General features: G+C 42.0%; 1 protein-coding gene across 2 annotated transcripts in view; it reads left to right on the top strand.

Moving 5' to 3' along the window:
* Window positions 1–25,222, top strand: part of LOC118369031 (gamma-2-syntrophin) — a 110,051-nt gene that overhangs the window by 33,176 nt on the left and 51,653 nt on the right. For both annotated transcript variants that reach the window (XM_052496345.1, XM_052496346.1), the window contains 2 exons: window positions 884–975; window positions 9,166–9,293. In XM_052496345.1, the coding sequence (XP_052352305.1) occupies window positions 884–975; window positions 9,166–9,293 (220 nt within the window). The remainder of the gene's footprint in view (window positions 1–883; window positions 976–9,165; window positions 9,294–25,222) is intronic.

Raw genomic sequence — 25,222 nt, forward strand, 5'->3', positions numbered from 1 at the left:
GGCTGATTTTCAGGCAGATTCTGAGGCTGATTCTCAGGCTGATTCTGAGACTGAGGCTGATTCTCAGGCTGTTTCTGAGACTGAGGCTGATTCTGGGCCTGAGGCTGATTCTCAGGCTGATTCTGAGACTGAGGCTGTTTCTGAGACTGAGACTGAGGCTGATTCTGAGCCTGAGGCTGATTCTCAGGCTGATTCTCAGGCTGATTCTGAGACTGAGGCTGATTCTGAGACTGAGGCTGATTCTGAGACTGAGGCTGATTCTCAGGCTGATTCTGAGACTGAGGCTGATTCTGAGCCTGAGGCTGATTCTGAGACTGAGGCTGATTCTGAGACTGAGGCTGATTCTCAGGCTGATTCTGAGACTGAGGCTGATTCTGAGCCTGAGGCTGATTCTCAGGCTGATTCTGAGACTGAGGCTGATTCTCAGGCTGTTTCTGAGACTGAGGCTGATTCTGAGCCTGAGGCTGATTCTCAGGCTGTTTCTGAGACTGAGGCTGATTCTGAGCCTGAGGCTGATTCTGAGCCTGAGGCTGATTCTCAGGCTGATTCTGAGACTGAGGCTGATTCTCAGGCTGATTCTGAGACTGAGGCTGATTCTCAGGCTGATTCTGAGACTGAGGCTGATTCTGAGCCTGAGGCTGATTCTCAGGCTGATTCTGAGACTGAGGCTGATTCTCAGGCTGATTCTGAGACTGAGGCTGATTCTGAGCCTGAGGCTGATTCTCAGGCTGATTCTCAGGCTGATTCTGAGACTGAGGCTGATTCTGAGACTGAGGCTGATTCTGAGCCTGAGGCTGATTCTCAGGCTGATTCTGAGACTGAAGCTGAACACATGAAGTATTTCATGTTTCAACAATATACCATTTGCTCTCATGGTTTTCAGGCTCTCCTGTACCACCCGCTGATCAAAGTAGCAGAGTATCTTCACCACTATTTGACAGTGGTTTACATTTAAATGGGAATTCTAGCAACACAGTAAGTAAGCCTTTATACAATTGCATTGTTTTTCTTCCATTAAATGTGCTTGTGATTCCAGTAGCATGCATTAAAGTCACACTAATACAAACTGACAATTTGAGAAAGCTCCCAATACCCGGTTTGAGGATTTGATATCTGGTTTAGACTGAGGGAGGCGGTGAGGATGGAAGTTGACAGGTATTCCTACAGTCTCCCCGTAGCCAGATTTAAAGCACAATTCTTGAAATAAACAAAGCACTGCTACAACCATACTCACTTGGCAGTGAACCAATGATGTAGATGGAAGCCAATCAGAGTGATCTTAGCATGTGGCAATGTGACGTTGCCTTCCTCAGCCCTGAAGTAATGTAACCCATGTTCATAACAGCTCCCAGATTCTGTAGTATTAGTGGATATGACAGGGATTAGTTTAGGAGGGCAGGATACTGTTGTGGCTCCTCACATGCTATCCCAGAGCGGAAACGTAGCCTACGTGCTGTAGCAATGCAATTTCATAGTAACATCACTCTCATGAGACCTGTCTCCCTGAAAAACATCTTGAACCTCTGTGATCGAATGGCAATAGGGGAAACTGAGTGTACTATTGAAACCGAGACCGTTAGTACACGCTACAAAAATAGTTTAACTGGCCAATTGTTCCTTGTCTTGCAGCTAGATTGTGATTGGTTTCCCATTCTACATTCTTCACAGTGATTTTAATGTTCCTGGTCTAAAAACACTGCAGAATATTTTCCCAGCATGCACATTTCCTGCCATGCAAATGGTCCTTCTTGCAACAGCTATCTATAGATTCACACCTGATGGAAACCAAAAGCACACTCCAATTGTGTTTTGTAATCTCTAGTATTGGTACCTGACTGACCGTAAGCTTTATTATGAATGAGTGTAGCATATTCAATTCTCAAAAGACTTCATTCCCTGATAGTCTTTGAACATGAAATATTTAGGATGTCGCAGGAAGGACGTCAGAAGGCCCCATTTGAGGAATTCTAGCCCTGTGTCTGTTCAGTCTATTGTTATCTTCCCGAACAGCTAGAGAATGTCAATACTGGAGCACTGAGCTCTGTGGACTGCATTATCACGGCATTATCACGGTATTCAATTGCAGTATCGCAGCATCCTCTCTGCATTATCACTGTATTAACGGTATTGTCACTGTATTCACTGCAGTATCACTGTATACTCACTGCATTATCGCTGTATTAACAACATGGTCATTGTATTCGCTGCAGTACCACTGTATACTCACTACATAATCACCACATAATCACTGCATTATCACTGCATTAACAGCATGGTCACTGCATTAACTATATTATCATTGTATTCACTGCACTATTACTGCATTCATGCGTTCTTTTCAACTGTGGGAGAATATACTCTGACACATGCTTACCTATGTTTTTGACTTAATGCGACATCATGGATCAGCTGTCTGGGTTCTCATAATAGATCAGCTGTCTGGGTTCTCATAATAGATCAGCTGTCTGGGTTCTCATAATAGATCAGCTGGCTGGGTTCTCATAATAGATCAGCTGGCTGGGTTCTCATAATAGATCAGCTGGCTGGTTTCTCATAATAGATCAGCTGTCTGGTTTCTCATAATAGATCAGCTGTCTGGGTTCTCATAATAGATCAGCTGGCTGGGTTCTCATAATAGATCAGCTGGCTGGGTTCTCATAATAGATCAGCTGTCTGGGTTCTCATAATAGATCAGCTGGCTGGGTTCTCATAATGGATCAGCTGGCTGGGTTCTCATAATGGATCAGCTGTCTGGGTTCTCATAATGGATCAGCTGTCTGGGTTCTCATAATAGATCAGCTGGCTGGGTTCTCATAATAGATCAGCTGTCTGGGTTCTCATAATAGATCAGCTGGCTGGGTTCTCATAATAGATCAGCTGTCTGGGTTCTCATAATAGATCAGCTGGCTGGGTTCTCATAATAGATCAGCTGGCTGGTTTCTCATAATAGATCAGCTGGCTGGTTTCTCATAATAGATCAGCTGGCTGGGTTCTCATAATAGATCAGCTGTCTGGGTTCTCATAATAGATCAGCTGGCTGGGTTCTCATAATGGATCAGCTGGCTGGTTTCTCATAATAGATCAGCTGGCTGGGTTCTCATAATAGATCAGCTGGCTAGGTTCTCATAATGGATCAGCTGGCTAGGTTCTCATAATAGATCAGCTGGCTGGGTTCTCATAATAGATCAGCTGGCTGGGTTCTCATAATGGATCAGCTGTCCCGGTTCTCATAATAGATCAGCTGGCTGGGTTCTCATAATAGATCAGCTGGCTGGGTTCTCATAATAGATCAGCTGGCTGGGTTCTCATAATAGATCAGCTGGCTGGGTTCTCATAATGGATCAGCTGTCTGGTTCTCATAATAGATCAGCTGGCTGGGTTCTCATAATAGATCAGCTGGCTGGGTTCTCATAATAGATCAGCTGGCTGGGTTCTCATAATAGATCAGCTGGCTGGGTTCTCATAATAGATCAGCTGTCTGGGTTCTCATAATAGATCAGCTGGCTGGGTTCTCATAACAGATCAGCTGGCTGGGTTCTCATAATAGATCAGCTGGCTGGGTTCTCATAATAGATCAGCTGGCAGGGTTCTCTACATTAAATTCTGAGGTTGAGAGGGCAGGTGGCTGACAAACACGATTAGCTGGCCAGTTTTCTAACCAGAAAAGACCCTCGTGAGGTCAACAACATACAATAGCAAAAGCTTCACGCTACGACAAACTGCTCCAGTCAGGAGTAGTAGGCTAACTAACACAAGTCTAATTTGTTTTATTATTTCCTAAAAGCGTTTGTTTTTATTCATGCTTTTTTTTCAATGCAGTATCAATTATGCCTCCTAGTGTTTTTCATAGTGAAAAAGTCGGACTGAAATGACAGCCATGTTTTAGTTTGGTTTGTTCTACAGAATGATATAATATATCAGTGAACAAACTTTCAACCATGTAGACTAAATACTGTAAACCATGTAGACTAAATACTGGAAACAATGTAGACTAAATACTGGAAACCATGTAGACTAAATACTGGAAACGATGTAGACTAAATACTGGAAACCATGTAGACTAAATACTGGAAACCATGTAGACTAAATACTGGAAACCATGTAGACTAAATACTGGAAACCATGTAGACTAAATACTGGAAACCATGTAGACTGAATACTGGAAACCATGTAGACTAAATACTGGAAACCATGTAGACTAAATACTAGAAACCATGTAGACTAAATACTAGAAACCATGTAGACTAAATACTGGAAACCATGTAGACTAAATACTAGAAACTATGTAGACTAAATACTGGAAACTATGGTTGACTAAATACTGGACACCATGTAGACTAAATACTGGAAACCATGTAGACTAAATACTAGAAACCATGTAGACTAAATACTAGAAACCATGGAGACTAAATACTTGAAACCATGTAGACTAAATACTGGAAACCATGTAGACTAAATACTAGAAACCATGTAGACTAAATACTGGAAACCATGTAGACTAAATACTATAAACTATGTAGACTAAATACTGGAAACCCTGTAGACTAAATACTGGAAACCCTGTAGACTAAATACTGGAAACCATGTAGACTAAATACTGGAAACCATGTAGATTAAATACTGGAAACCATGTAGACTAAATACTGGAAACCATGTAGACTAAATACTGGAAACCATGTAGACTAAATACTGGAAACCATGTAAACTAAATACTGGAAACCATGTAGACTAAAGACTAGAAACCATGTAGACTAAATACTGGAAACCATGTAGACTAAATACTGGAAACCATGTAGACTAAATACTGGAAACTATGTAGACTAAATACTGGAAACCATGTAGACTAAATACTGGAAACCATGTAGACTAAATACTTGAAACCATGTAAACTAAATACTGGAAACCATGTAGACTAAATACTGGAAACCATGTAGACTAAATACTGGAAACCATGTAGACTAAATACTGGAAACCATGTAGACTAAATACTAGAAACCATGTAGACTAAATACTGGAAACCATGGAGACTAAATACTGGAAACTATGGTTGACTAAATACTGGAAACCATGTAGACTAAATACTGGAAACCATGTAGACTAAATACTGGAAACCATGTAGACTAAATACTGGAAACCATGTAGACTAAATACTGGAAACCATGTAGACTAAATACTGGAAACCATGTAGACTAAATACTTGAAACCATGTAAACTAAATACTGGAAACCATGTAGACTAAATACTGGAAACCATGTATACTAAATACTGGAAACCATGTAGACTAAATACTGGAAACCATGTAGACTAAATACTGGAAACCATGTAGACTAAATACTGGAAACCATGTAGACTAAATACTAGAAACCATGTAGACTAAATACTGGAAACCATGGAGACTAAATACTGGAAACTATGGTTGACTAAATACTGGAAACCATGTAGACTAAATACTAGAAACCATGTAGACTAAATACTAGAAACTATGTAGACTAAATACTGGAAACTATGGTTGACTAAATACTGGACACCATGTAGACTAAATACTGGAAACCATGTAGACTAAATACTAGAAACCATGTAGACTAAATACTGGAAACCATGTAGACTAAAGACTAGAAACCATGTAGACTAAATACTGAAAACTATGTAGACTAAATATTAGAAACCATGTAGACTAAATACTGGAAACCATGTAGACTAAATACTGGAAACCATGTAGACTAAATACTGGAAACCATGTAGACTAAATACTGGAAACCATGTAGACTAAATACTGGACACCATGTAGACTAAATACTGGAAACCATGTAAACTAAATACTGGAAACCATGTAGACTAAATACTGTAAACCATGTAGACTAAATACTGGAAACCATGTAGACTAAATACTGGAAACCATGTAGACTAAATACTGGAAACCATGTAGACTAAATACTGGAAACCATGTAGACTAAATACTGGAAACCATGTAGACTAAATACTGGACACCATGTAGACTAAATACTGGAAAACATGTAGACTAAATACTGGAAACCATGTAGACTGAATACTGGAAACCATGTAGACTAAATACTGGAAACCATGTAGACTAAATACTAGAAACCATGTAGACTAAATACTAGAAACCATGTAGACTAAATACTGGAAACCATGTAGACTAAATACTAGAAACTATGTAGACTAAATACTGGAAACTATGGTTGACTAAATACTGGACACCATGTAGACTAAATACTGGAAACCATGTAGACTAAATACTAGAAACCATGTAGACTAAATACTAGAAACCATGGAGACTAAATACTTGAAACCATGTAGACTAAATACTGGAAACCATGTAGACTAAATACTAGAAACCATGTAGACTAAATACTGGAAACCATGTAGACTAAATACTATAAACTATGTAGACTAAATACTGGAAACCCTGTAGACTAAATACTGGAAACCCTGTAGACTAAATACTGGAAACCATGTAGACTAAATACTGGAAACCATGTAGATTAAATACTGGAAACCATGTAGACTAAATACTGGAAACCATGTAGACTAAATACTGGAAACCATGTAGACTAAATACTGGAAACCATGTAGACTAAATACTGGAAACCATGTAAACTAAATACTGGAAACCATGTAGACTAAAGACTAGAAACCATGTAGACTAAATACTGGAAACCATGTAGACTAAATACTGGAAACCATGTAGACTAAATACTGGAAACTATGTAGACTAAATACTGGAAACCATGTAGACTAAATACTGGAAACCATGTAGACTAAATACTTGAAACCATGTAAACTAAATACTGGAAACCATGTAGACTAAATACTGGAAACCATGTAGACTAAATACTGGAAACCATGTAGACTAAATACTGGAAACCATGTAGACTAAATACTAGAAACCATGTAGACTAAATACTGGAAACCATGGAGACTAAATACTGGAAACTATGGTTGACTAAATACTGGAAACCATGTAGACTAAATACTGGAAACCATGTAGACTAAATACTGGAAACCATGTAGACTAAATACTGGAAACCATGTAGACTAAATACTGGAAACCATGTAGACTAAATACTGGAAACCATGTAGACTAAATACTTGAAACCATGTAAACTAAATACTGGAAACCATGTAGACTAAATACTGGAAACCATGTATACTAAATACTGGAAACCATGTAGACTAAATACTGGAAACCATGTAGACTAAATACTGGAAACCATGTAGACTAAATACTGGAAACCATGTAGACTAAATACTAGAAACCATGTAGACTAAATACTGGAAACCATGGAGACTAAATACTGGAAACTATGGTTGACTAAATACTGGAAACCATGTAGACTAAATACTAGAAACCATGTAGACTAAATACTAGAAACTATGTAGACTAAATACTGGAAACTATGGTTGACTAAATACTGGACACCATGTAGACTAAATACTGGAAACCATGTAGACTAAATACTAGAAACCATGTAGACTAAATACTGGAAACCATGTAGACTAAAGACTAGAAACCATGTAGACTAAATACTGAAAACTATGTAGACTAAATATTAGAAACCATGTAGACTAAATACTGGAAACCATGTAGACTAAATACTGGAAACCATGTAGACTAAATACTGGAAACCATGTAGACTAAATACTGGAAACCATGTAGACTAAATACTGGACACCATGTAGACTAAATACTGGAAACCATGTAAACTAAATACTGGAAACCATGTAGACTAAATACTGTAAACCATGTAGACTAAATACTGGAAACCATGTAGACTAAATACTGGAAACCATGTAGACTAAATACTGGAAACCATGTAGACTAAATACTGGAAACCATGTAGACTAAATACTGGAAACCATGTAGACTAAATACTGGACACCATGTAGACTAAATACTGGAAAACATGGTTGACTGGCCTTTTTTCACCTGATTCTCTCTGCAACTAAAGGAGGTATGATCTTAGAAAGAAAGGTGCTATCTTTAACCTAAAAGGGTTATTTGGCTGGCCTGACAGGAGAACCCTTTGAAGATCCCTTTTTGGTTCTAGGTAGAACCATTTTGCTTCCAGGTAGTACTCTTTTCGGTTCCATGTAGAACCCTTTCCACAGAGAGTTCTACCTGGTTCCCAAAAGGGTTCTACCTGGTTCCCAAAAGGGTTCTACCTGGATCCCAAAAGGGTTCTACCTGGATCCCAAAAGGGTTATCCTATGGGGACAGCCAAAGAACCCTTGTGGAACCCCTTTTTTTCTAAGCGTGTAGATGACACTGCTGGTGGGAAAACATAGTGGCCTGTAATTGCATAGTTAACACATAATGCTTAACCCAGACAATATTTCCCCACTATTTTGCCTTCCTTTAGCATTCTTGTGTTTGCTTGCCTGCAGGTGATTATAATTCTCTAAGCTTGTCATCTCCTGTATGTGGCGTTGACATTGAAATGATTGACAGTGTTTTCCTTTCATTGCCCCCAGGATAGCTTCCTATGGATTCATTTACATGACTCCAAAATAATTACGCTTCGGTCTATTTTGTCGTCTCAGAAATATCACGAGCTATGGAAGAGTGAATGATATGAAGGACAAGAGTGGCAGCTTAGCATCTTGTTTCCCAGGTCCTTGGTGAAAACTGACAACTCGTCACTCTAATCCGTGTTGACGTGCCGATAGTATTCCATTTCTTGTAATCTTTACCACTCCCTTGCGCAGCACAACTTGAAAGTCAAGTGTAATTATTAAGCATTGGTCTCTAATTGCTCTCCATGAACTGACAAAGGGAGAATCATTTGCTCTGAAAAGTAGACATAATTGGTTATAGCCTTTGATTTGCTCAGAGGGGAGGAAAAGCAAATAATTTGTGCAAGAATATGTGCCAGGTGCTGCGATTGACTTGTAGAGAAATGCCATTGTGAAATCCCAGGACACAGTAAGTAAAAGGTGTGCTCGCTAGGTGACCATAATGATAATCAATAATTAATAGCATACAGTAGCTAGGAAGTAACAAGGATATCATCCTTTTAAGTGCAATAGGAGCTGAAAGTAGGACATTGTTGTTTTCGAATGCACTTTGAATGCACAATGATTTAAAGTGACCTAGCCTGTGATTGAGACGAGACCATCACTGTCTTCTTCACTTGTACCATGTAGGCTCCATCCTCGCCTTCCTCACCCTCGGCTAATGAACCAAAGTATGAGAAGTGCTGGCTGGATGCAGTGTCCCTACCCTTGTTGATGGCCCGAGTCTCCAAATACAAAGCCGGAACGGATAAATTAAGGTAAGGTAATCCTGTGTGATGAAATTCACCTCTGAGGCGCACAGTTCACCAAGCGCTGCTGTTGGTTTTGCAAGCACTTTTCATTTAGGTGAAAGGTTGTAACTCCAATATCTATGCACAGACATGCAATGTGTTAAAAGGTCAGCACTGCTGCAGGGCCCAGATGGTGAAGCCATGATAGGATAGGATGGGAAGGTTTAACTTTAATACACTGAATTGGTTATTTTTCGAGATTTAAAGAATATCAAATGAAGGCAGGAAGTCCCAGGAAATGTTGTTTTCATTCCTTCCTCTGCTAGATAACATGATGTAAGAGATACGGCCGTCCTCTAGATCCCTAATGGAGCTGTTATTTAGAAAGAAATAAAGTGGTATGGGTATCTTTCTTACGTAGAGTTCAAATAAGTTTTCGTTGTTAGTCACAACCTGATACAATATGATGCCTTATGGTGCTTGTTTCTGTCAATTCCAAAGAAAAATGAACTCCATGTATGAAAAGAGTGGAAGTATCATTTAAAAAAAAAAATATGTGTATTGTAATCACACTTTTCACGCTTAATCCTTGAAGACGAAACTAAGTGGACCTATTTTATGAGAAGTAAAACATTTCTTTGGTAAAGGCGAAGATGTAAGATCCTTCAAATAAACATAAGACAGAGATTGAGTGGACGTATGTCTGATGCAAACAACTTCTTGATTGCAGATATTCCATTTTATGAGTTCAAACCTAATGAAGGATGAGACCGTGTTGGTGTTATCATCGTTAACAACGTGACATAACTTCATTTGAATAACTGAGTGGTTATGATGAGCTTTTTACCAGGATGTGTATGTAAACATGAGACATGAATCATCTGTGAACAAGATTCTTTCTCTCTCTTGTCATCATTACGCCCCACCAGCCACATCATTATCCCTACCGTCTACATCATTTCCCCCACCAGCTGCATCATTATCCCCACCAGCCACATCATTATCCCTACCGTCTACATCATTTCCCCCACCAGCTGCATCATTATCCCCACCAGCCACATCATTATCCCTACCGTCTACATCATTTCCCCCACCGTCTACATCATTTCCCCCACCAGCTGCATCATTAACCCCACCAGCTGCATCATTACCCCCCACCATCTACATCATTTCCCCCACCAGCTACATCATTTCCCACCAGCTACATCATTTCCCCCCACCATCTACATCATTTCCCCACCAGCTACATCATTTCCCCACCATCTACATCATTTCCCCACCAGCTACATCATTTCCCCCACCAGCTGCATCATTATCCCCACCAGCTGCATCATTTCCCCACCAGCTGCATCATTTCCCCACCAGCTGCATCATTTCCCCACCAGCTACATCATTATCCCCACCAGCTACATCATTTCCCCACCAGCTGCATCATTATCCCCATCAGCCACATCATTATCCCTACCGTCACATCATTTCCCCACCATCTACATCATTTCCCCACCGTCTACATCATTTCCCCCCCCACCAGCTGCATCATTATCCCCACCAGCTGCATCATTACCCCCACCATCTACATCATTTCCCCCACCAGCTACATAATTTCCCACCAGCTACATCATTTCCCCACCATCTACATCATTTCCCCCACCATCTACATCATTTCCCCACCATCTACATCATTTCCCCACCAGCTACATCATTTCCCCCCACCATCTACATCATTTCCCCCACCAGCTACATCATTATCCCCACCATCTACATCATTTCCCCACCATCTACATCATTTCCCCCACCAGCTACATCATTTCCCCCTACCATCTGCATCATTTCCCCACCAGCTACATCATTTCCCCCACCATCTACATCATTTCCCCCACCAGCTACATCATTTCCCCCACCATCTACATCATTTCCCCACCAGCTGCATCATTTCCCCCACCAGCTGCATCATTTCGCCCACCAGCTGCATCATTTCCCCACCAGCTGCATCATTTCCCCACCAGCTGCATCATTTCCCCCACCAGCTGCATCATTATCCCCACCAGCCACATCATTATCCCTACCGTCTACATCATTTCCCCCACCATCTACATCATTTCCCCCACCGTCTACATCATTTCCCCCACCAGCTGCATCATTAACCCCACCAGCTGCATCATTACCCCCACCATCTACATCATTATCCCCACCAGCTACATCATTTCCCCCACCAGCTACATCATTTCCCCCACCATCTACATCATTTCCCCACCAGCTACATCATTTCCCCCACCAGCTGCATCATTATCCCCACCAGCTGCATCATTTCCCCCACCAGCTGCATCATTTCCCCCACCAGCTGCATCATTTCCCCCACCAGCTACATCATTATCCCCACCAGCTACATCATTTCCCCCACCAGCTGCATCATTATCCCCACCAGCCACATCATTATCCCTACCGTCTACATCATTTCCCCCACCATCTACATCATTTCCCCCACCGTCTACATCATTTCCCCCACCAGCTGCATCATTATCCCCACCAGCTGCATCATTACCCCCCACCATCTACATCATTTCCCCACCCCATAATTTCCCCACCACCAGCTCCCCACCATAATTTCCCCACCAGCTACATCATTTCCCCCACCATCTACATCATTTCCCCCACCATCTACATCATTTCCCCCACCAGCTACATCATTTCCCCCACCATCTACATCATTTCCCCCACCAGCTACATCATTTCCCCCACCATCTACATCATTTCCCCCACCATCTACATCATTTCCCCCACCAGCTACATCATTTCCCCCTACCATCTGCATCATTTCCCCCACCAGCTACATCATTTCCCCCACCATCTACATCATTTCCCCCACCAGCTACATCATTTCCCCCCACCATCTACATCATTTCCCCCACCAGCTGCATCATTTCCCCCACCAGCTGCATCATTTCCCCACCAGCTGCATCATTTCCCCCACCAGCTGCATCATTTCCCCCACCAGCTGCATCATTTCCCCACCAGCTGCATCATTCTCCCCACCAGCTGCATCATTACCCCCACCAGCTGCATCATTTCCCCCACCAGCTGCATCATTTCCCCCACCAGCTGCATCATTTCCCCCACCAGCTACATCATTTCCCCCACCAGCTACATCATTTCCCCCACCCCCACCAGCTGCATCATTATCCCCACCAGCTGCATCATTTCCCCCACCAGCTACATCATTTCCCCCACCAGCTACATCATTTCCCCCACCAGCTACATCATTTCCCCCACCAGCCGCATCATTATCCCCACCAGCTGCATCATTATCCCTACCGTCTACATCATTGTCTCCACCGTCTAAATCATTATCCCACCAGTTAAATCATTATCTCCATGGTCTACATCATTGTCTCCACCGTCTACATCATTATCCCACCAGCTAAATCATTATCCCACCAGTTAAATCATTATCTCCATGGTCTACGTCATTATCCCCACCAGCTGCATCATTATCCCCACCGTTCACATCATTATCTCACCAGCTAAATCATTATCTCCATGGTATACATCATTATCCCACCAGCCACATTATCCCACCAGCTGCATCATTATCCAACCAGTTAAATCATTATCTCCACGGTCTACATCATTATCCCACCAGCCACATCATTATCCCACCAGCTACATCATTATCCCACCAGCTAAATCATTATCTCCATGGTCTACATCATTATCCCCACCATCTACATCATTATGCCACCAGCTAAATCATTATCCCACCAGTTAAATCATTATCTCCATGGTCTACATCATTATGCCACCAGCTAAATCATTATCCCACCAGCTACATCATTATCCCACCAGCTAAATCATTATCTCCACGGTCTACATCATTATCCCACCAGCCACATCATTATCCCACCAGCTAAATCATTATCTCCACGGTCTACATCATTATCCCCACCAGCTACATCATTATCCCACCAGCCACATCATTATCCCACCAGCTAAATCATTACCCCACCAGCTACATCATTATCCCCACCAGCTGCATCATTATCCCCACCAGCCACATCATTATCCCACCACCTAAATCATTATCTCCATGGTCTACATCATTATCCCACCAGCCACACTATTATCCCACCAGCTAAATCATTATCTCCATGGTCTACATCATTATCCCACCAGCCACACTATTATCCCACCAGTTAAATCATTATCCCACCAGCTACATCATTATCCCACCAGCTAAATCATTATCCCACCAGTTAAATCATTATCTCCATGGTCTACATCATTATCCCCACCAGCCACATCATTATCCCACCAGCTAAATCATTATCCCCACCAGCTACATCATTATCCCCACCAGCCACATCATTATCCTCACCTTCTAAATCATTATTCCCACCAGCAACATCATTATCCCACCAGCTCCCTGTCTCTATTGCTCTTATTAAAGTCTCGATTGCTCTTGACACCCCCTGAAAAAGCGTGTACAGGCAAGGAGGCCTACAAACCTGACTCAGTTACATCAGCTCTGTCAGGAATGGGCCAAAATTCACCCAACTTATTGTGGGAAGCTTTTGGAAGGCTACCTGAAATGTTTGACTCAAGTTAAACAATTTAAAGGCAATGCTACCAAATACTAATTGAGTGTATGTAAACTTCTGACCCACTGGGAATGTGATGAAAGAAATAAAAGCTGAAATAAATCATTCTCTCTGCTATTATTCGAACATTTCACATCCTTAAAATAAAGTGGTGAGCCTAACTGACCTAAAACAGGGAATTTTTACTAGGATTAAATGTCAGGGATTGTGAAAAACTGAGTTTAAATGTATTTGGCTAAGGTGTAGGTAAACTTCCGACTTCAGCTGTACGTACATACATACATACATACATACATACATACATACATACATACATACATACATACATACATACATACATACATACATACATACATACATACATACATTGCCTTGCGAAAGTATTCGGCCCCCTTGAACTTTGCAACCTTTTGACACATTTCAGGCTTCAAACATAAAGATATAAAACTGTATTTTTTTGTGAAGAATCAACAACAAGTGGGACACAATCATGAAGTGGAACGACATTTATTGGATATTTCAAACTTTTTTAACAAATCAAAAACTGAAAAATTGGGCGCGCAAAATTATTCAGCCCTCTTAAGTTAATACTTTGTAGCGCCACCTTTTTCTGCGATTACAGCTGTAAGTCGCTTGGGGTATGCGGCCTGCTAACCGTTAGCTGTCTTACCGGCTGCTCTCAGAATAGACAATTCAGACAATTTATTTATTTGTATTATTATTATGTTTCTTCTTGGGCCTCTATAACTATATATATATTGTTTTTATTTTATTTTTGTTGTTGTGTGATTTGGACTAATCCCCTCTACCACACGGAACCCCACTAATCTACTGACGGAACGCAAGAGGTGGCTAACAACAGACCTCCATCCTATGCTAGCTTGCTACCGATGTCCTGGCTAGCTGTCTAAATCGCCGTGACCCCCAAACCAACCACTCCACTCACTGGACTCTTTTGATCACTCGACTATGGATGCCTCTCCTTAATGTCAATATGTCTTGTCCATTGCTGTTCTGGTTGGTGTTTATTGGCTTATTTCACTGTAGAGCCTCTAGTCCTGCTCACTATACCTTATCCAATTTATTAATTCCACCACCCACACATGCAATGACATCTCCTGGTTTCAATGATGTTTCTAGAGACAATATCTCTCTCTTCATCACTCAATACCTAGGTTTACCTCCACTGTATCCACATCCTACCATACCTTTGTCTGTACATTATACCTTGATGCTATTTTATCGCCCCCAGAAACCTCCTTTTACTCTCTGTTCCAGACATTCTAGACGACCAATTCTTGTTGCTTTTAGCCGTACCCTTATTCTTCTCCTCCTATGTTCCTCTGGCGATGTAGAGGTGAATCCAGGCCCTGCAGTGCCTAGCTCCACTCCTATTCCCCAGGCGCTCTCTTTTGATGACTTCTGTAAGCGTAATAGCCTTGGTTTCATGCATGTTAACATTAGAAGCATCCTCCCTAAGTTTGTTCTATTCACTGCTTTAGCACACTCTGCCAACCCGGATGTTCTAGCTGTGTCTGAATCCTGGCTTAGGAAGACCACCAAAAATTCTGAAATTTTAATTCCAAATTCCAACATTTTCAGACAAGATAGAACTGCCAAAGGGGGCGGTGTTGCAATCTACTGCAAAGATAGCCTGCAGAGTTCTGTCCTACTATCCAGGTCTGTACCCAAACAATTTGAACTTCTACTTTTAAAAATCCACCTCTCTAAAAACAAGTCTCTCACCGTTGCCGCCTGCTATAGACCACCCTCTGCCCCCAGCTGTGCTCTGGACACCATATGTGAACTGATTGCCCCCCATCTATCTTCAGAGCTCGTGCTGCTAGGCGACCTAAACTGGAACATGCTTAACACCCCAGCCATCCTACAATCTAAACTTTATGCCCTCAATCTCACTCAAATTATCAATGAACCTACCAGGTACCCCCCCAAAGCCTTAAACACGGGCACCCTCATAGATATCATCCTAACCAACTTCCCCTCTAAATACACCTCTGCTGTCTTCAACCAAGATCTCAGCGACACTCCCTCATTGCCTGCATCCGTAATGGGTCAGCGGTCAAACGACCTCCACTCATCACTGTAAAACGCTCCCTGAAACACTTCAGCGAGCAGGCCTTTCTAATCGACCTGGCCGGGGTATCCTGGAAGGATATTGATCTCATCCCATCAGTAGAGGATGCCTGGATATTTTTTTAAATGCCTTCCTAACCATCTTAAATAAACATGCCCCATTCAAGAAATTTAGAACCAGGAACAGATATAGCCCTTGGTTCTCCCCAGACCTGACTGCCCTTAACCAACACAAAAACATCCTATGGCGTTCTGCATTAGCATCGAACAGCCCCCGTGATATGCAGCTGTTCAGGGAAGCTAGAAACCGTTATACACAGGCAGTTAGAAAAGCCAAGGCGAGCTTTTTCAAGCAGAAATTTGCTTCCTGCAACACTAACTCAAAAAGTTCTGGGACACTGTAAAGTCCATGGAGAATAAGAACACCTCCTCCCAGCTGCCCACTGCACTGAAGATAGGAAACACTGTCACCACTGATAAATCCACCATAATTGAGAATTTCAATAAGCATTTTTCTACGGCTGGCCATGCTTTCCACCTGGCTACTCCTACCCCGGTCAACAGCACTGCACCCCCAACAGCAACTCGCCCAAGCCTTCCCCATTTCTCCTTCTCCCAAATCCATTCAGCTGATGTTCTGAAAAATCTGGACCCCTACAAATCAGCCGGGCTAGACAATCTGGACCCTTTCTTTCTAAAATTATCTGCCGAAATTGTTGCCACCCCTATTACTAGCCTGTTCAACCTCTCTTTCGTGTCGTCTGAGATTCCCAAAGATTGGAAAGCAGCTGCGGTCATCCCCCTCTTCAAAGGGGGGGACACTCTTGACCCAAACTGCTACAGACCTATATCTATCCTACCATGCCTTTCTAAGGTCTTCGAAAGCCAAATCAACAAACAGATTACCGACCATTTTGAATCTCACCATACCTTCTCTGCTATGCAATCTGGTTTCAGAGCTGGTCATGGGTGCACCTCAGCCACGCTCAAGGTCCTAAACGATATCTTAACCGCCATCGATAAGAAACATTACTGTGCAGCCGTATTCATTGATCTGGCCAAGGCTTTCGACTCTGTCAACCACCACATCCTCATCGGCAGACTCAACAGACTTGGTTTCTCAAATGATTGCCTCGCCTGGTTCACCAACTACTTCTCTGATAGAGTTCAGTGTGTCAAATCGGAGAGTCTGCTGTCCGGACCTCTGGCAGTCTCTATGGGGGTGCCACAGGGTTCAATTCTTGGACCGACTCTCTTCTCTGTATACATCAATGAGGTCGCTCTTGCTGCTGGTGAGTCCCTGATCCACCTCTACGCAGACGACACCATTCTGTATACTTCCGGCCCTTCTTTGGACACTGTGTTAACAACCCTCCAGGCAAGCTTCAATGCCATACAACTCTCCTTCCGTGGCCTCCAATTGCTCTTAAATACAAGTAAAACTAAATGCATGCTCTTCAACCGATCGCTACCTGCACCTACCCGCCTGTCCAACATCACTACTCTGGACGGCTCTGACTTAGAATACGTGGACAACTACAAATACTTAGGTGTCTGGTTAGACTGTAAACTCTCCTTCCAGACCCATATCAAACATCTCCAATCCAAAGTTAAATCTAGAATTGGCTTCCTATTTCGCAACAAAGCATCCTTCACTCATGCTGCCAAACATACCCTTGTAAAACTGACCATCCTACCAATCCTCGACTTTGGCGATGTCATTTACAAAATAGCCTCCAATACCCTACTCAACAAATTGGATGCAGTCTATCACAGTGCAATCCGTTTTGTCACCAAAGCCCCATATACTACCCACCATTGCGACCTGTACGCTCTCGTTGGCTGGCCCTCGCTTCATACTCGTCGCCAAACCCACTGGCTCCATGTCATCTACAAGACCCTGCTCGGTAAAGTCCCCCTTATCTCAGCTCGCTGGTCACCATAGCATCTCCCACCTGTAGCACACGCTCCAGCAGGTATATCTCTCTAGTCACCCCCAAAACCAATTCTTTCTTTGGCCGCCTCTCCTTCCAGTTCTCTGCTGCCAATGACTGGAACGAACTACAAAAATCTCTGAAACTGGAAACACTTATCTCCCTCACTAGCTTTAAGCACCAACTGTCAGAGCATCTTACAGATTACTGCACCTGTACATAGCCCACCTATAATTTAGCCCAAACAACTACCTCTTTCCCAACTGTATTTAATTAATTTATTTATTTTGCTCCTTTGCACCCCATTATTTTTATTTCTACTTTGCACATTTTTCCATTGCAAAACTACCATTCCAGTGTTTTACTTGCTATATTGTATTTACTTTGCCACCATGGCCTTTTTTGCCTTTACCTCCCTTCTCACCTAATTTGCTCACATTGTATATAGACTTGTTTATACTGTATTATTGACTGTATGTTTGTTTTACTCCATGTGTAACTCTGTGTCGTTGTATCTGTCGAACTGCTTTGCTTTATCTTGGCCAGGTCGCAATTGTAAATGAGAACTTGTTCTCAACTTGCCTACCTGGTTAAATAAAGGTGAAATAAATAAAACATACATACATACATGACATGCAACTCATAATAAGACTAAGCATCTAGCCTATTAAAATAGTGATATATGACTGCACACAGATCATTAAAATATACAACTAAGCATTGGTCAATGACTAGCAAGAAATGAAATTGTCTAGCAATTGACTAGCAAGACTAGCAAGAACTGAGAATTGTCTTTTTCAAAGGCAGATATTTAATTAACGTTGTACAATGAATGGATTCACATACAAGGCATAAATATTAAGTTACAAAGCATTAAGAATAATTACAAAGCAAACTTCTAGCCATATAGATCCTCAGGTTAACTAAGAAGACAAAGCAAGAACAAAGATATTCCTATTATAGCCCAGAGGTATTGAAGTCTAGGATATGAGAATTGATCATACAACCTTCCTCCATGGACTGGAAACAAGATAAGAGACAAAGGCATTGCATTCCATTTATAACATATGAAGGTGTGACCTTTCAACCCAACAAGAACCACCATTGACCAATAAAACAATACCAAGTTTACAGTTGCCTAAACACTCCCAGGCCCAATCTCTACAGGATGTCACAGCATCTAAGAGCTTGTGTGGGGGATGAGACCAATGTAGATAAGACAGAAAACCTGGAGTCATGAAAACACATTTTTCAACCACTCCACAAATTGCTTGTCAAAAAAACTATAGTTTTGGCAAGTCGGTTAGGACATCTACTGTGCATGACACAAGTCATTTTTCCAACAATTGTTTACAGACTTGTTCACTGAAACTCAGTGTATCACAATTCCAGTGGGTCAGAAGTTTACATACACTAAGTTGACTGTGCCTTTAAACAGCTTGGAAAATTCCAGAAAATTATGGCATGGCTTTATAAGCTTCTGATAGTCTAATTGACATAATTTGAGTCAATTGGAGGTGTACTTGTGGATGTATTTCAAGGCCTACCTTCAAACCCAGTGCCTCTTTGCTTGACATCATGGGAAAATCAAAAGAAATCAGCCAAGACCTCAGAAAACAATTGTAGACCTCCACAAGTCTGATTCATCCTTGGGAGCAATTTCCAAATGCCTGAAGGTACCACGTTCATCTGTACAAACAATAGTACGCAAGTTTAAACACCATGGGACGATGCAGTCGTCATAAGGAAGGAGACGCGTTCTGTCTCCTAGAGATGTACGTACTTTGGTGAGAAAGGTTCAAATCAATCCCAGAACAACAGCAAAGGACCTTGTGAAGATGCTGGAGGAAGCAGGTACAAAAGTATCTATATCTACAGTTAAAACGAGTCCTATATCGACATAACCTGAAAGGCCGCTCAGCAAGGACGGAGCCACTGATTCCAAAACCACCATAAAAAAGCCAGACTATGGTTTGCAACTGCACATGGGGACAAAGATTGTACCTTTTGAAGTATCTGATGAAAAAATATATAAATGTTTGGCCATAATGACCATCGTTATGTTTGGAGGCAAAAGAGGGAGGCTTGCAAGCCGAAGAACACCATTCCAACCATGAAGCATGGGGGTGGCAGCATCATGTGATAGGGGTGCTTTGCTGCAGGAGGGACTGGTGCACTTCACAAAATAGATGGCATCATGAGGAAGGAAAAGTATATTTTGAAGGAAAGAGTATATTTTGAAGCAATCTCTCACGACATCAGTTAGGAAGTTAAAGTTTTGTCGCAGGGTCTTCAAAATGGACATTGACCCCAAGCACACTTCCAAAGTTGTGGCGAAATGGCTTAAGGACAACAAAGTCAAGGTATTAGAGTGACCATCATAAAACCCAGACCTCAATCCTATAGAAAATGTGTGGGCAGAACTGAAAAAGCATTTGTGAGCAAGGAGGCCTACAAACCTGACTCAGTTACACCAGCTCTGTCAGGAGGATTGGGTCAAAATTCACCCAGCTTTTTGTGGGAAGCTTGTGGAAGGCTAACCGAAATGTTTGACCCAAGTTAAACAATTTAAAGGCAATGCTACCAAATACTAATTGAGTGAATGTAAACTTCTGACCCACTATGAATGTGATAAAATAAATGAAAGCTGGAATAAATCATTCGCTCTTCTATTATTCTGACCTTTCACATTGTTAAAAGAAAGTGGTGAACCTAACTGACCTAAAACAGGGACTTTAGTATTTTAAATGTCAGGTATTGTGAGATACTGAGTTTAAATGTATTTGGCTAAGGTGTTTGTAAACTTCCGACTTCAACTGTATATTATATACTATACGTTGTCAGACGAAAGCTCAAAACATTATCAAAGACTCGGGGTCACTGTTCTCTAAAGTCTAGGACCAAAAGGCTCCTTAACAGCTTTTTCCCCCAAGCCATAAGACTGCTGAACAATTTTACACTGCAGCTACTCGCTGTTTATTATACATTTTTATTTATTTATTTATGTAGGCAAGTCCGTTAAGAACAAATTCATATTTACAGTGACGGCCTACCCTGGCCAATCCCGGACGACGCAGGGCCAATTGTGCGCCACCCCATGGGACTCCCAATTACGGCCGGGTATGATACAGGTCTATCCACCTCTTGGATTAGTCTCACATATATCCATCCGTCTTCTCCTCTTGGATCAGTCTCACAGCTATCCATCTTCTTCCTCTTGGATTAGTCTCACATCTATCCATCTTCTTCCTCTTGGATCAGTCTCACAGCTATCCATCTTCTTCCTCTTGGATCAGTATCACAGCTATCCATCTTCTTCCTCTTGGATCAGTCTCACAGCTATCCATCTTCTTCCTCTTGGATCAGTATCACAGCTATCCATCTTCTTCCTCTTGGATCAGTATCACAGCTATCCATCTTCTTCCTCTTGGATCAGTATCACAGCTATCCATCTTCTTCCTCTTGGATCAGTATCACAGCTATCCATCTTCTTCCTCTTGGATCAGTCTCACAGCTATCCATCTTCTTCCTCTTGGATCAGTATCACAGCTATCCATCTTCTTCCTCTTGGATCAGTATCACAGCTATCCATCTTCTTCCTCTTGGATCAGTATCACAGCTATCCATCTTCTTCCTCTTGGATCAGTATCACAGCTATCCATCTTCTTCCTCTTGGATCAGTCTCACAGCTATCCATCTTCTTCCTCTTGGATCAGTCTCACAGCTATCCATCTTCTTCCTCTTGGATCAGTATCACAGCTATCCATCTTCTTCCTCTTGGATCAGTCTCACAGCTATCCATCTTCTTCCTCTTGGATCAGTCTCACAGCTATCCATCTTCTTCCTCTTGGATCAGTCTCACAGCTATCCATCTTCTTCCTCTTGGATCAGTATCACAGCTATCCATCTTCTTCCTCTTGGATCAGTATCACAGCTATCCATCTTCTTCCTCTTACATTAGTCTCACAGCTATCCATCTTCTTCCTCTTGCATTAGTCTCACAGCTATCCATCTTCTTCCTCTTGGATCAGTCTCACAGCTATCCATCTTCTTCCTCTTGGATCAGTATCACAGCTATCCATCTTCTTCCTCTTGCATTAGTCTCACAGCTATCCATCTTCTTCCTCTTGGATCAGTCTCACAGCTATCCATCTTCTTCCTCTTGGATCAGTATCACAGCTATCCATCTCCTTCCTCTTGCATTAGTCTCACAGCTATCCATCTTCTTCCTCTTGGATCAGTATCACAGCTATCCATCTTCTTCCTCTTGGATCAGTATCACAGCTATCCATCTTCTTCCTCTTGGATCAGTATCACAGCTATCCATCTTCTTCCTCTTGGATCAGTATCACAGCTATCCATCTTCTTCCATCTTCTTCCTCTTGGATCAGTATCACAGCTATCCATCTTCTTCCTCTTGGATCAGTATCACAGCTATCCATCTTCTTCCTCTTGGATCAGTATCACAGCTATCCATCTTCTTCCTCTTGGATCAGTATCACAGCTATCCATCTTCTTCCTCTTGGATCAGTATCACAGCTATCCATCTTCTTCCTCTTGGATCAGTATCACAGCTATCCATCTTCTTCCTCTTGGATCAGTATCACAGCTATCCATCTTCTTCCTCTTGGATCAGTCTCACAGCTATCCATCTTCTTCCTCTTGGATCAGTCTCACAGCTATCCATCTTCTTCCTCTTGCATTAGTCTCACAGCTATCCATCTTCTTCCTCTTGGATCAGTATCACAGCTATCCATCTTCTTCCTCTTGGATCAGTATCACAGCTATCCATCTTCTTCCTCTTGCATTAGTCTCACAGCTATCCATCTTCTTCCTCTTGGATCAGTATCACAGCTATCCATCTTCTTCCTCTTGGATCAGTATCACAGCTATCCATCTTCTTCCTCTTGGATCAGTCTCACAGCTATCCATCTTCTTCCTCTTGGATCAGTCTCACAGCTATCCATCTTCTTCCACTTGCATTAGTCTCACAGCTATCCATCTTCTTCCTCTTGGATCAGTATCACAGCTATCCATCTTCTTCCTCTTGGATCAGTATCACAGCTATCCATCTTCTTCCTCTTGGATCAGTCTCACAGCTATCCATCTTCTTCCTCTTGCATTAGTCTCACAGCTATCCATCTTCTTCCTTTTGGATTTCACAGTATATTCCTGGCTGATGTTATCTTGGTTGTCCTCTAGGTTTTCTGTTTCTATTCATCTCAACATACTCTCTCTGACTAGTCAGCAGAAAAGCCATATGTATTCCACTTCAGGACATGTGGCTATCACTAATCCTACCCCCTCGTCCGCCTAGCTTTTCCTCAATGTACTAATGGAATTTATATTGTCCTCTGTCACTCACACAGACAGTCTGGGTTTTAGAAGACCATGACAGAGACATTCTGGGTTTTAGAGGACCATGACAGAGACAGTCTGGGTTTTAGAGGACCATGACAGAGACAGTCTGGGTTTTATAGGAATGTGACGGAGACAGTCTGTGTTTCTGAGGACCAAGACGGAGACAGTCTCGGTTTCTGAGGACCATGACAGAGACAGTCTGGGTTTTAGAAGACCAAGACAGAGACAGACTGGGTTTTAGAGGACCATGACAGAGACAGTCTGGGTCTTAGAGGACCATGACAGAGACAGTCTGGGTTTTAGAGGACCATGACAGAGACAGTCTGGGTTTTAGAGGACCATGACAGAGACAGTCTGGGTTTTAGAGGACCATGACAGAGACAGTCTGGGTTTTAGAGGACCATGACAGAGACAGTCTGGGTTTTAGAGGACCATGACAGAGACAGTCTGGGTTTTAGAGGACCATGACAGAGACAGTCTGGGTTTTAGAGGACCATGACAGACAGTCTGGGTTTCTGAGTACCAAGACAGAGACAGTCTGGGTTTTAGAGGACCAAGACAGAGACAGTCTGGGTTTTAGAGGACCAAGACAGAGACAGTCTGGGTTTTAGAGGACCACGCTGCCGTGTGCTGATAGTTGAAGCAGAACATTCCACTATCCAGGCAATCTCAGAAACAAGTCAAGCAGACAGAGTAAAGCTGTATCTATCACTGCGGCTTGCATTCATTCAGATAATGTTATCTCCAAACGGTTGTTTTATATGTTTTGATCTCTCTCTTCATATATATTCTCACTGCATTTTATATAGGGCAATTTACATGTGCACCCTACCCTACACATCAAGAGGATTTGTACTTAACTTTACAATTGAGCATCCCTCAGAGTCTGCACTCAGTGGAACAAAGATTTATAACAAGCCAATTGTACACATGCATTGCATATTATTAAGGGCGTTTTCAACAGAAGAACCAAGGTTCCCTAAAGGATCTTTGTAACATTGTAACACAATGTCTGAGTTTCAGGGAGAGTGTGTGCAAGCTCTGGTTATTTTAAACATTGATTGCAGTGCTTTCATAATTCTCTACGTTTTTCGTCATGTTTCTCAACATCCCTCTATAGAAGATTCTCCTCAAATCAAATTCATATCAAATGTATTTATAAAGCCCTTCTTACATCGGCTGATATCTCAAAGTGCTGTACAGAAACCCAGCCTAAAACCCCAACCAGCAAGCAATGCAGGTGTAGAAGCACTGTATATCCTAAAATTTCTCTTCTCAACATCCCCCTACAGAACATTCTCCTCATGTTTCTCAACATCCCCTACAGAACATTCTCCTCATATTTCTCTTCTCAACATCCCCCTACAGAACATTCTCCTCATGTTTCTCTTCTCAACATCCCCTTCAGAACATTCTCCTCGTGTTTCTCAACATCCCCCTACAGAACATTCTCCTCATGTTTCTCAACATCCCCCTACAGAACATTCTCCTCGTGTTTCTCAACATCCCCTACAGAACATTCTCCTCATGTTTCTCAACATCCCCTACAGAACATTCTCCTCATATTTCTCTTCTCAACATCCCCCTACAGAACATTCTCCTCATGTTTCTCAACATCCCCTACAGAACATTCTCCTCATATTTCTCTTCTCAACATCCCCCTACAGAACATTCTCCTCATATTTCTCTTCTCAACATCCCCCTACAGAACATTCTCCTCATGTTTCTCAACATCCCCTACAGAACATTCTCCTCATATTTCTCTTCTCAACATCCCCCTACAGAACATTCTCCTCATATTTCTCTTCTCAACATCCCCCTACAGAACATTCTCCTCGTGTTTCTCAACATCCCCCTACAGAACATTCTCCTCATATTTCTCAACATCCCCTACAGAACATTCTCCTCATGTTTCTCAACATCCCCTACAGAACATTCTCCTCATGTTTCTCAACATCCCCTTCAGAACATT

This window comes from Oncorhynchus keta, chromosome 35 (genome assembly GCF_023373465.1).
Source record: "Oncorhynchus keta strain PuntledgeMale-10-30-2019 chromosome 35, Oket_V2, whole genome shotgun sequence".
Lineage (NCBI taxonomy): Eukaryota > Metazoa > Chordata > Actinopteri > Salmoniformes > Salmonidae > Oncorhynchus > Oncorhynchus keta.